Genomic DNA, 12,673 nt, shown 5'->3' on the forward strand with positions numbered 1-12,673 from the left:
AAAATCCAGTTTTCCGATTTTTTGATTCGATTTTCCCACCTCTACTTTATATGGTACAGTAGTTGTGAATCAAAGTACTGAAATGGAAATTTTAAGTTCTTAGTCGTGAAAAATCATCTAAAACCTAAAAAAAGTGACTTATTGTGTGCCATTTCTTTATGTTTACTATTTGCAGTTTTATCAGTTTGTCTTACTTAAGTAAAACATGTGAATGTTATTGCCCAACCTCTTATCTGTTGTTATCATTTAGCTAATAATAGCTAGCCTGGTCTGCAAGCTCAATACCAGTTTTCCAACCTGCAACAGGAACATGATCAACTCAGGTCAATCAAAGCTTCAAGTTAGGGATGAGGGCAGCACGGTGGCATAGTGGTTAACACTGTGGCCACACAGCAAGAAGGTCACAGGGTCGGACCTCAGCTAGCGGGAGGTTTGAAGAGACTCTGTGTGGAGTTTGCATGTTCTCCATGTATGTGTAGGTTCTCTTCGGCTACCTCCCACCTAGAAGGAAAAGCATGTCATTGCTGTGGTTAATTGATCACTGCAAGTCGCTTTGGATAAAAGCATCTGCAGAATTCTGTACAACAGAATACAATGAATGTATTGATAAGTCTGGAGTTGACATGTCGATACCAGCCAGTCAAAATAACAGATTTGCTTAGTTTTTTTGAGTGATGGCACTCTTGTAACACAAAGCATGCTATTTGTTTTTACTTCTGAGAGTTTTATGCGATAAAACTGCATTCAAAGCCCAGGAACAGTGTATTCCACGACTGAACACGATTGACACGATTATTGTATCAGACATCATGACGATGAAACTGTTAGTGATGACATTTTTAAAAAAAATATTTTACTGATTTAATTCAGATTATTGCATATTGTTTTATGTTTATCATATTACACTTGTTTTTATTTTATTTTCCCTCTAGTATTGTGAATAATCTTACTTTAATCTGGAATATACCATTTTAAAAAGATTTCATCTTGATTTTGTTTTATTCATCAGAACAATTTATTTTACATTTAAAAGATACTTTGGAGTTTATTTTCTGTTATTGTTTTTTGGATTTGCTAGTATATTATGAAAAAGAAAAGAGTATAAAAACATGTTGAAATGAAATGAAAATTAAAAACATTTCTTTCAAGTATTGATGTTCTTGACTTTTATTTAAATTGTACATTTCCTTTGCAATAAAGATATTAATGCACAGTGTTTCATGATTTTTCCTTTAGGAGGCAAGAAATATCGATATGAATATCAGTATCCATGAAAAGAGTACAATAAACTAATGGTATTGTATCAACAGGAAAAATGTTGGTATCGCCCCTACGCAAAGTTCCATCCTCCGCGGATAGTAGGACATAGCTTAACTCCTATGAGTCTTTAAATATGGGGCAAATCCCAAAAGCACAACATGCCCCCTTTTGAAATATACATTTAGTTTCCAGCTGAATCCTTTATATACTGCAGCACTGCAGGCTTCAGCCGGCGCTGCTGTTGCTTTTCTCCAGCTTCGCTACATGGGAAACAGTGAAGAGTGTTTTGCAGCTTGCATGAGTGAGTTTGCAGCCATTTCACCCTGATGCTAAGCATATAAAAAGATAACGCATTACCATCTGCCTGAAGATGAATGACACCACAGTAAAATGGCATACTTGGCAATAGTAAAGTCAAACCTGTCACTTGACTATATTACACTGGCAGGGTAATATAGTGGTGCAATTACAAGAGGCGAGGATAAAGAGGATGCACAGATGAAATAGCCCGGAAGAGAGAAAGACAGACATTGGGGATTTAGAACATGAAGGATGTCACTCCGTTTAGCCTTCAGTGGCACACAGCTGTCATTTTTCATCTGACTCAGATGCAGCACTTCTATTATTCATTAATAACACTGTGTGTAAAAACTGTGAAAAAATACATTTCCATAAAATACAACACATTCTTAATAAGAAAACCCTGGGTGCTTCTGGCGCTGGTAAATGGCCTCTCTCCTCTGGGAAAGTGAGAGGCGAGGAGTCGTGGGAGAAGCTTTCATATATAGTTCTGTTGCACCGTGGTAGTCAAGCTTTATACAGGTGTAAATGAATGCCAGTTTCATTTGTGCACAAATTTAATCAGGAAAATATTTAAACATGATAAATTCACTTCTTTAAAATCTAAAGTTATTGAGAAACACTTATGTCAAGACTGATTACAATGTTCAGACATTAAGAAAAGTCCACACTCACACGGATGAGTGTTTCTGGTTTATGGTAACAGCAACAATACAAAAAAAAAAAAAAAAAAATCTGTCTCTTCAAGGTTTGCACATCATTAATTCAGTGTCACCAATGCTGGAGTGAAATTTCTTCCTTTGTTCTTTGTTGCAGTTAGAAATCCTGACAGGAGTAATATGTGTTGCCAGTTCTCATCTCCTCCTTTCAAGCTTGAGTGAATTATTGAGTCATTCTTGATCTTCAAATGATTTCCCTGCAGATCCTTGGTCGAGGACAGGCCTGAGGCAGGAGTGTCAGCTTTTAACGCTACTTTTCGTTACAAAAGTGAGATGATGAGTTCAATAGAAAGAATAAAAACTTTCTAATGACACATGAGAATAAAATACAGCAGGAAAAGCAGGCTGGACTTAACTCAAGGCACCTTGTCTGTTCAATCTGGAGGGATGTTAAAAAGATTTGCAACAGATGAGGATTAATGAAAATTTGAATTCGTCTCTGTGTGTGGCCCTGCGATGGACTGGCGAGCTGTCCAGGGTGTACCCTGCCTGTCGCCCAAAGCCAGCTGGGATAGGCTCCAGCTTCCCCGCGACCCTGAATTGGAATAAGCGGTTCGGAAAATGAATGAATGAATGTTGGCTTTGAGTTTCCAAGTTTATGCTCCACATGGGAGGGTGTGTGGATCAGAGGAGAGTCTTAAAGTTGTCGCTTGCTGGTGCAGTGTGTTATAAATCCAATGTGTTCATGTTGAGGTATATTTTGTTGGCCTCTGGAGCATTGCTTAATGTTGTCTCTGCTGCAAATACCACACTTCCAGCTCATTTAGCCAATGGCTGCCGAGGTTCTTCGTTTTCTTAGGATGCAACCAGTGTTTAAGTCTGCTTTCAATGTGAGAAAACAAGAAGACAGGACTTTCTTCTCAGCTGTACGGAGAAAATACAATACCTTTTTGAGCTTCTAGAAAAGAAAGGGAATTAACGCTTTCCTGCTTTTAGGGTAGTCTTCAAACTTAGCAAGGTACCATCTGCAGAGAAAGAAAAAGTACAGACAAGTCCTTTGAAATGTATTCATACAGCACAACCCATGGGCACTGTTTCACCAAGTGTGTGTTTATTCTTACTTGTGGTGGGCCACAGCCCGGCTGGAGAGGACCACTGCGGTAAAGATGGCGAAAGCTGCGCTGTGCACAGAGTGGCCAGCCAGGGCGAAGCCCGCCCACTCCGTTATCTCTCCGAGGAAGTTGGCCCCAGAAACATATTCAAACATTCCACCTGTGAGATGGAGGAGACCGAAGTCAGGCTTTCTGCTTAACCTTTCATGTGTTCACTGAAACAAGAATTTTGCTTTGGAAAACAATTTGCTTGGCCGATGGGATTCCAGGGATGGGATTTGCCTGGACACTGGTCCGGAGCAGCACAGCTCACAGCTTCCTCCTGCCTCACCATCTAAATTTTATTTTCCTTGCGGGTCCAAGATGGATTGTTTCAGCAGGTTCATTTTAAGTTTAGACTAAGCGGCAACCTCCGGCGGTAAAAAGTGAAGCCTATGCGGAAGTGCATAAAACTCAGTGCATAAAACCCTTCATCCGCTAGGGGCTGACTGCAAAACAGAACAAATCCCCATAGATGCCCATGTTAAAAAGGCCAAATTCACGGCAGAAATAAACATATTTACAGCCTGGTTCAAAAATCCATTTTCAGTTTATAGGCCAGGTTTACCTTCATGACAACTGTGTGGGGGAGTGAATTTTTTTCTGGCTCGCCTGTTTAAAAGTAATTTAATCTCGAAGTTCGGCATATGTAGGGGTGTGTCCTTTTGATTGACAGGTACCAATATTCTAGCTTCAAGTCAGAAGAACGTAGAACAACCGCGGTTTTTAGCCGGTTAACAACGTGACTTAGCTTTAGCCCGCTTACCTCCGTTAGCTGGTTACCTTCTGTTAGCTCTGGGTTAGCTCTGTTAGCTTTTAGCTACAGAAAGCTCTGAGTTCACTTGATGTCAATCATCCACCATGACGCTCATGGCCCCCGTCTCAGCTCCACCTCTTTGCCCATATTTGTATTTTCCGGGTGAGACGACACGCATGACGCTGCCAAGATGGCGACGGTAGGAACAGAATGACTCATTTAGTTTAATTTAGAAAAACAAAAATTGTGGTTTAAACTCGCAAAATAGAAAGTTTTACAGCTTTATATCTCAAAATCTTGTCAACTAACAACCTCCCCCGTCACATCTTATATAACAGTCATCAATTTTCACATATGAAAAACTACAGAAAAGGCCAATCCATACCTGCTTTAATGAGTCTTGCCTGGTTTTTCTTTTGTTGGGATTGTTGTGAACTCACATTTACTGCCCACTCTTGTTTTCATATATGATAAAATGTTTTTACACCTAAACTAGCTCAGTAAAGCTGTTCTATTCAACTGCAGAGACAAACTAAAACATGCCGATTCTGGCAGAGTCCTTTCTGACTGCCAGAAGTAGCGTGTTCTCCGCTATCCGCTCTATGTTGGGTCAACACTGTATTGAAAGTTGGTTCAGTCATTCTCATCTCTGTTTGACAACCTTTTACTATAGTCAGCTTCAAAGTTCACATCTGACCTGTTTCACTTGGTTAACTGTTCACTTGTTTTTATTGATATTTAACTTGTCCTCTTGGGCATTATAGCAGCAGAATGATGATCTGGCTACTGTGTTGTTTTCCCCAAATAAAATCAAGAAAAATGACGAGCAAAAAAGAAAAGTTTTATACATTTTTTTGTTTTTATCTACAAAAACCTAGCAAAATTGAAGAATTGTGAGAATCGCAATTTAAATTGAATTGGAACCAAAAAAATCAGAATCAAATCGATTCGGGACAAAAGCATATCTTCACAGCCCTAGTTTGAAATGGATAGACTATCTCCCCAGCCACATTTACCAGCTCATCAGGGGGGATCCCGAGGCATTTCCAGGCCAGTAGAGATGTAATCCTTCCAGCGTGTCCATCGGGATCTCCTCCCGCAGAGACGTGTCCATAACACCTCACCAGTGACAAGGTCCAGGAGGCATCCTAACCAGATGCCTGAGCCACTTCATCTAGTTCCTCTCAATGTAGAGGAGCAGCGGCTCGACTCTTAGAGAAGCTTGTCATCCGGGAAAGGCTCAGAGTAGAGCAGCTGCTCCACATCTAGAGGATTGAGAATGGCTAAACTGTCTCTGCAAAACCAACACTGGCTGTCTTTACTCTTTGGATAAAATTTCAAAATACTGTGTATAAACATAAAACTCACTGAAATATCACAAGTACTTAGTAGTAAGTTTTTTGAATGCCTAAAATCAAACCATTGTTTTTTAAAAACCTTTTTGTTAGATGAATATCAAGTGAAGCTGGCCTGCACATGCACTGACATTTAATAAACATGTTCCAGTGCAGGCTTGGTTTGCTGTCCAGCATAATTACTATTAGCACTCTGTAGTTTCTCTGTCTGTGTCAGTGAAAGAAAAACCTATCACACTCTTAACTAAACCATTATCAGTCAGTATGGCAAGAACCTTTTATACACGAGTGAAAGGGCGTGCAGAGTGCACATTGGAAAAGATAGCTAGTGACAACCTGTGATTCTGCATCTAATCACGACACTACAATGGGAAATTACCAGCTAGTGTACAGAAACAGCAGTGCTCTGTGTCAAGATGTGATTACTCTCATCCAAGTGCTGAAAAAAATATCACAATGAACCCAAGAAAAAGTAAAATAATAAAATTTGCTGAACCTGTAGGTTTTGGACTAGAATTCAAAACAGACAAATGAAGCCGTAGTTCCTGAGAGTAATTTAGGTTTAGCTGCTCGTCAGGCTTTCCATTTCAGCACAGTGAGCAAAAATAATTAATACAGGAATTTAGACTAATTTTTCCATTGAGTAATCCAGGAAGAAACATCCAACATTTTAAGCACCACTTACCTACAGTCACATGTCATGCTACACTGCTAGTACCAGGTTGGGCCCCCTTTTTCCTTCAGAACGGTCTTAAAGATGTAAGAATTAAACAACAAGGAACTGTGCATTAAAACAGTTTTAATGCACGAGTCGCGAACATCATGACGTGCAGCGGAGTGGTGTTCCAATGTGAAGGGCATTAAAACCATGTAATGCACAGATCCGAGTAGTTTAATCCACTTATTCCATGGTCCCACAGTAAAACTCTTACAAAAAATGTTTTTTTTCTAAAAAAAGAAACAGACTTGCTAAATATGCTAAAGTATAGAAACTACTTTATGTTGGAGCCAATGTACTTTTATATTCAGTGATATAACGGTAATTTAACTTGTCGAACTATGTGTGCGTATATATGAAAATAATGCACGCCAGTTGGTCTTAGAATTCTTACTGGCTGTGGTATTAACCATAATAACATTATAGCATCACACTGTTGCTGCAGATTTATCAGCTGAACCTCCATGATGAGAATATACCAATCCACCACATCCCAAAGGTGCTCTATTGGACTGTGGAGGCCATTGGATTATTATGAACTCATTGTTATGATCAAGAAACTAGTTGGAGGTGATTTAAGCTTTGTGACATGGTGCATTATCCTGTTGGATGTAACCATACAGGGGTATATTAAACTCTAGTCCTCGAAGGTTGCTTCTCTATACCAACACACTTGATTCAAATCAAATGGATCCAGCATCTTCTTGTCAACCTATTTATTCAATTCAGTCAGGTGTGTTGGTGCATGGAGACAACAAAAACGTGCTTGAAACCGGCCCTCGAAGACTGGAGTTTGGCACATGTGCATTAGAAGATGCTACAGCATGGTCAGAAAGGGATGGACATGGTCAACAACACTGCTCAGGCAGGCTGCGGTGCTGAAATTATCACTGGTTTGTACAAAGGGGACCGAAGTGTGCCAGGAAAATATAATCCAACCCATTGTAACCCCAGCAGCCAAAACTGTTGATGCAGGGCAGGATGGATCCATGCTTTCATCTTGTTTATGCCAAATTCCAACCCTTCCATCTGCATGAGGTGTAGCCTAATTTTCCTGTTCTTAGCTGGCGTCCAGTGGGTCTTCTTGTGTTGGAGACCATTTGCTTCACAGTGCAATTTATTGTGTTTTCAGAGATGTCATTCCTCACACCTTGGTAGTACCCAGTAGTTATTTGAGTTCTTATTGCTGTGAACAAAAATGCCCATTATTCACTAAATCAATGGTGCATTTTAGTCAAGACAACTGCTGCACGCAAGATATTTTCTCTTTCTAGACTACTATCTGTAAATCCTAGAGATGGGTGTGTGTGAAAATCCCAGTAGATCTTCAGTTTCTGAAAAACTCAAGACTCGCTCGCCTGGCACCAACAACCATGTCACGTTCTAATTCACTTCAATCCTCTTTCATTCTTACTCTGATGCTCAGTTTGATCAGCAGGTTGTCTCGATGATGTCTACATGCCTGGATGAATGAAGCTGCTGCCATATGATTGACTGATTGGCTGTTTCTGTTAACAAGCAAGTTACATAAGTGTAGACTTTAATGTAACTCATAAGTGTCCCATTTTATCAGTATTACTCATAAATAAGTGATAAGAAATACGCTGAAACCTCAGCATTAATGCCAATGACCGTCACATTTTTTCCTAACTCTGAAATTTGTTGGATAACTGCAGTAAATGGCAGCTCTTTCTTTCCCTTGTGTTTGCACACTGCATTTTACTATGTAAGTTTTGCGCAGAGAAACTGCCTCTTGCTATTAAATATGCTGCTGTTCCATCACTGCATCTGTCCCCTTCAGAGTTAAAGGCATCAGTCTGCTAGCGTGTGTGTGCTTTACGAGTGTCTCACATCTTGAGTTTGCGTTTGAGACGACAAACTAGTTTTCTGGCTTATGTCGGCGCATTGAGAGCGGTACATGAAACATCTTTCCATCGCGAGTTTGGCTGCTGATTCCATCTAATCCTCATCAGAAATTCAACAGTGACAAGTCAGGAGGATTGGAGTTGTTTCTTTGGAAAAAAAAAAAAAACTACATTTCTTTCCACTCACATTGCTGTGTCTTGTTCTGAAGTTCAGTAACGCTGCCACATAAAGTAGCTGCATAATCTGACTCAGTTGTCACAGTCTGGAGGCCCGAGATGCCACACTAGATCTGGTAGTGGTTCAGAAGTGTTTGGACATCGCCTTAGCCTGAATAGCCCAACAATTTAAAGCAAACATTTGAGTTATTCTTGAAGCGCCTTGTTTTTTTTTCTGATTTTACAGCATTTGTTTTTAACAAATAAACACCAGTATACATCTGACAGGGTTGTCCAAAAGTAGTCAGTCAGACCAACATGTGTAATGCAAATATATGCTCGTCTGTTTAACTTTTCTGATAGAAAAACAGCCCCAAAATAGGTAAATGATGTGACTGAAACGCTGCAGCAAAGTTTGACACCATGTCATATGTATGCAAATCTCAACCTGGTCTTTGCTGATCCTTAAAGTAACATACTCACCTACATGCTTGTCAAATGTCTTTATTTCTTCTACAATGTTTCTTTTTTTTTTTTTTTTTTAAATTTTTCAATTTACATATATTTTCATTTATTCCTGAAACATCTGCATCACTGTTTTCTAGGCAGCTTTTGATCAACACTCAGCTACACATTTTAGTCATTTCAGATAAATATCCAAATACTGTGAACTGTAGATGAGAGATTTACCTCGGGGGATCTTGTATCCAGTCTCTCCGGGCTTTCTCAGGTTCCTCAGGATGCGGTCAGAGTGTAAATTTATCAGCCAGCCGACCAGCCACAACACAGACCCTGGGGACAAATCCAGAGCTGCTTTAGCAGGAATGTTTCACCGACACAAGATAAACAGCTGACCGTTGTATTTATTCATTTTTTTCAATAAAATTTTAACAGCTTGATCAATACAAACAAGTGACATAATATGGTGAATGACATTGAAAGATTTAGCTGTGTCTGGAGTTTTCCACCACTGGGGGGTGCTGGTTTAGGACACAGAAACAGCTTCTAGTCTTAAATGTGTTAAAACCACAAAGAGAGAGTGTGTGTTATTAACAATAGCAATGTTATCATCCCATGTTTAAATAACACAAGTTAAAAAGAAAATGAGTGAAAATCCCAATATGCAGAATGTGAAATATGTAGAATTTTTCATGTTAAATACTGAACAAAGCTGTCTTTGCATAACTAACCTCCACACAGGTTAAAGTAATATAAAATGTCATTTTAGGAACCAAACAGCAACATAAAAATCCATTTATTTTCTATCATCCAGCCACAAATTGATCCACAATGATTATGATAGAGCTTCTCTGGGACAGAGTTGCCATGGTGATTAACTGGAACGTTAACCAGCTTTTAATCCTTTCTTACATCTGCATGATTACTAAGTAATTTCTCTCAAATTCCGTTCTTCACACTAATATTATATTTACTGACCCTTTTCTGTAACTCGTGTATCCAGTGTTAAGATTGTTGGATGACGTAGTAACACAAACGATTAAACCAGATGAGTATGATTGAGACGGAGATGAAAAGGTGCGCATGCGTCTGTTCCGTGGGTTAACTTCACTCTGGAGAGGACTTATTTCACCGAATTGTTGTCAGGAGTACACGGACCGTTGGTTTATGACCTGTGGTCAATCAATAAAAATTCAAGTAAAAGACAAACACGAGTTATAACATTGTGTGATTCCTGGCATGCCTTTTCGGAAGGCTTAAAAAAAAATCAATGTCCGAACATCCAGTCTTCATTTTCTAGTCAGCATTTTAGGCCTAAAATAATCTTGAAATCCTCCATTCTACAAAATATTGTGTATAAAGATGGAATATTTTAGGAAAGACAAAACAAATTAATAAAAGAGAGCCGTGATGCCCTCATTTCTCCTCTGATTTTTTTTAAAGATAAAAAAACAAAACATAAACAAACAAATAAATCCCACAAACTAATATTTCATTGAACTTCCTTTAGCTTTGACTAGGGCATGTAGTCACTGTGGTATTGTTGTAGTAAGATCCTTGAACTGTCGTTTCCATCTCGAGTTGCTTTATTACGTTGGCTACATCTTGTAGTGGTGATACAAAAAAAAAAAAAACGAACTGCATCCTAAAGATTTTCTATCAGGTTAAATTCTGTAGTCTGTGGTGGCTAATCCATATGTGAAGATGAAGTCTGATGCACCTTGAAGCACTCTTTCACAATGTGAGCCACATGAACCCTGGCATTGTCATCTTGGAATATGCCCATGCCATCAGGGAAGAAAAAATCCACTGATAGAAAAACCTGCTTATACAACATATTCAGGTATCAGCTGACTGAATTCTTTGGGCACATAATGTTGTTGAACCCAGAGCTGACCCACTGCAGCAACCCCAGATTATAGACTGCCCTCCAGGGTTGTACAGGAATGATGGCTGCATCACTTTATCTACCTCTCTTCTTATTTATGCTCTCATCATTCTTGAACACAGTAAATCTGAACTCATGGGACCACATAACCTTCTTTTATTACTCCAGAGTACAATTTTTATGCTCCCAAGCAGACTAACATTTTTCTTGAAACACCTTTCTTTCTCAGAGGTGATGGTTCCTCACCATCCCTCAAGTTTTAAATAATGAGTTGGACAGCTCATAACCCAGTTTCAGTACTTCCAGCAATCAATCTTCTGATAATATAACACATTTTCCATGATCACAGAAAGTGTCTTTCTGCATGTTTAAGAACTGGCAAGGTATTCACTACACAAGTTGAGGTTGAATAACCTTACCCCGCTGAAACATAACAATCTATGTATTTTATAGGAGGCTCTTACACATTTGGTGAGTTATATCCAGGTGGGGACTTTTTAAGGAGGGGTAGGCGGTGTATTATAACAAATAAATTGCATTATTTACAACAGATGGCCTTTTCTTTGCAATCCATCTTGTTTTTGAACATGTTTAAGAGGACACCTACCAATGATGAAGCATGGATGTGTAACCCAGTATGCAGGGTACTCTGCATAATGGCTCAGGTATCTGACTTGCATAAAGCCATTATAGATGCAGAAAACAAAGGCCAGGAAAAATGAGAGGAATGGTGTAGCTTTCCCACCTCGGATTAAAAATGGATAAATGAGGGCTCTGCAGAAGAGATAAAGAAGAAAAAAAAAAGCAAACTAGTATCTAATTTAAAGTACTTTTGTTATTCCCCCACAATTATATACAGTTGTGCTCATATTTATTCATACCCTTTCAATAAAGAGGGAAAAAACAGCTGCATGTAAAATAAACTGACATTGACTAGAGTAATAATAAATTTAAAAAAATTTATTAAATTTATTTTCTAATTCTGGTTCAATAGAAATATTTTTTTTTAAAAGCAAACAAATAAGATAAATAATTATCCCACTGTTCAACAGAAAAGTGCTCTAATTTGTCCAGGACCAATTTGTTTCTTTCTTTTTTCTTTCTTCAACTCAATTAAATGAAAAAAAAAAGAAAAAAAAAGGTATTGTTCCTTTTTTAAGTCTCCAGTTATTTGAGTGACTGTTGTAAATTCTGCCTTTTTCTTTACTGAAATGGTATGAACACATATGAGCACAACTGTAAATTACAAAGTCCATTTTAATGCAATGGTGTAAATAATCAGATATGACTTAGCTTGCAGTAAAAGGACTTCCATCTGTCTACCTACCTCTGGACATAGTGGCAAAGGAACATTGCAATGAGAAGCTGGTTCGCCAGTCGGGACGTTTTGGAGCAGGATGCCCAGACCACCAGACACACAGGCAACAAGAAAGAGGGCAACTCCTGAACGAACCAGGCAAACTTCACGTTCACTGGAAATCCATATTTGCTCGTAGCGTATCGTCCGTAAGGGACGTTTTCAAAAAGCAAGCTGAGGAAAGTGCAGGCTGCCATAAAAACCATGAGGTAAGCCATACGGTCCAAAATGTACAGCTCCTCTTCCTCCGAGTGGAAGATTAAGGAAAGGAGGGCATCCATTCCGGTGAAGGGGTTTAATGTTTACGAATTAAAATACTCAACTGAGCCAATGTAGTTTATTTGCTCAACTACATGCTGATCCACAAGCTCACGCTGTAAACTCTCCATATGCAGGCGACTGACACAGACCAATCGGTTTTTGAACGACTGAGCGACCGACGTTTTTAACCAATCAAACAGCTCGGTTTTACATAGACGTCATTCAACTTCCTGACGTAACGACGTAGCTGATAAATATGCATTCAAAGTGAGCTGCTGAGAAAAGTCTTTTATATAGCGTCAAATCACGGCAATGCCATCTCAAGACGCTTTACAGACAGGAAAAACAAACAAACAAAAAAAAAACAACAACAACAACATAATGAAAGCCAATTCATAATAGTCTATATAAGGAAACCAACAGATTGAGTTGGAGGCTCCAAGGACAGAAAGACAACAGACAACAGGAACTGCTACTCCCGGCCAGG

General features: G+C 39.0%; 1 protein-coding gene across 1 annotated transcript; it reads right to left on the reverse strand.

Annotated features, from left to right (window-relative positions):
• Positions 1–1,333: 1,333 nt before the first annotated feature.
• srd5a1 (steroid-5-alpha-reductase, alpha polypeptide 1 (3-oxo-5 alpha-steroid delta 4-dehydrogenase alpha 1)) lies at positions 1,334–12,294 on the reverse strand. Its single transcript, XM_079258351.1, has 5 exons — positions 11,896–12,294; positions 11,176–11,342; positions 8,912–9,013; positions 3,341–3,491; positions 1,334–3,244 (listed from the first exon to the last, which is right to left on the reverse strand). Exons 1-5 carry the CDS (start codon positions 12,204–12,206, stop codon positions 3,178–3,180), a joined length of 798 nt encoding a protein of 265 aa, XP_079114477.1. The 5' UTR covers positions 12,207–12,294; the 3' UTR covers positions 1,334–3,177.
• Positions 12,295–12,673: the final 379 nt, after the last annotated feature.

The sequence above is a fragment of the Telmatherina bonti genome (assembly GCF_933228915.1).
Source record: "Telmatherina bonti genome assembly, chromosome: 19".
Lineage (NCBI taxonomy): Eukaryota > Metazoa > Chordata > Actinopteri > Atheriniformes > Telmatherinidae > Telmatherina > Telmatherina bonti.

Coding starts and splice junctions, on each gene's coding strand:
- srd5a1 (XM_079258351.1), bottom strand. CDS start 12,206: ATGGATGCCCTCCTTTCCTTAATCTTCCACTCGGAGGAAGAGGAGCTG. Junction 11,343..11,895: donor CTTTGCCACTATGTCCAGAG/GTAGGTAGACAG, acceptor TCTCTTCTGCAG/AGCCCTCATTTATCCATTTT. Junction 3,492..8,911: donor TGGATACAAGATCCCCCGAG/GTAAATCTCTCA, acceptor TCCATCTCACAG/GTGGAATGTTTGAATATGTT.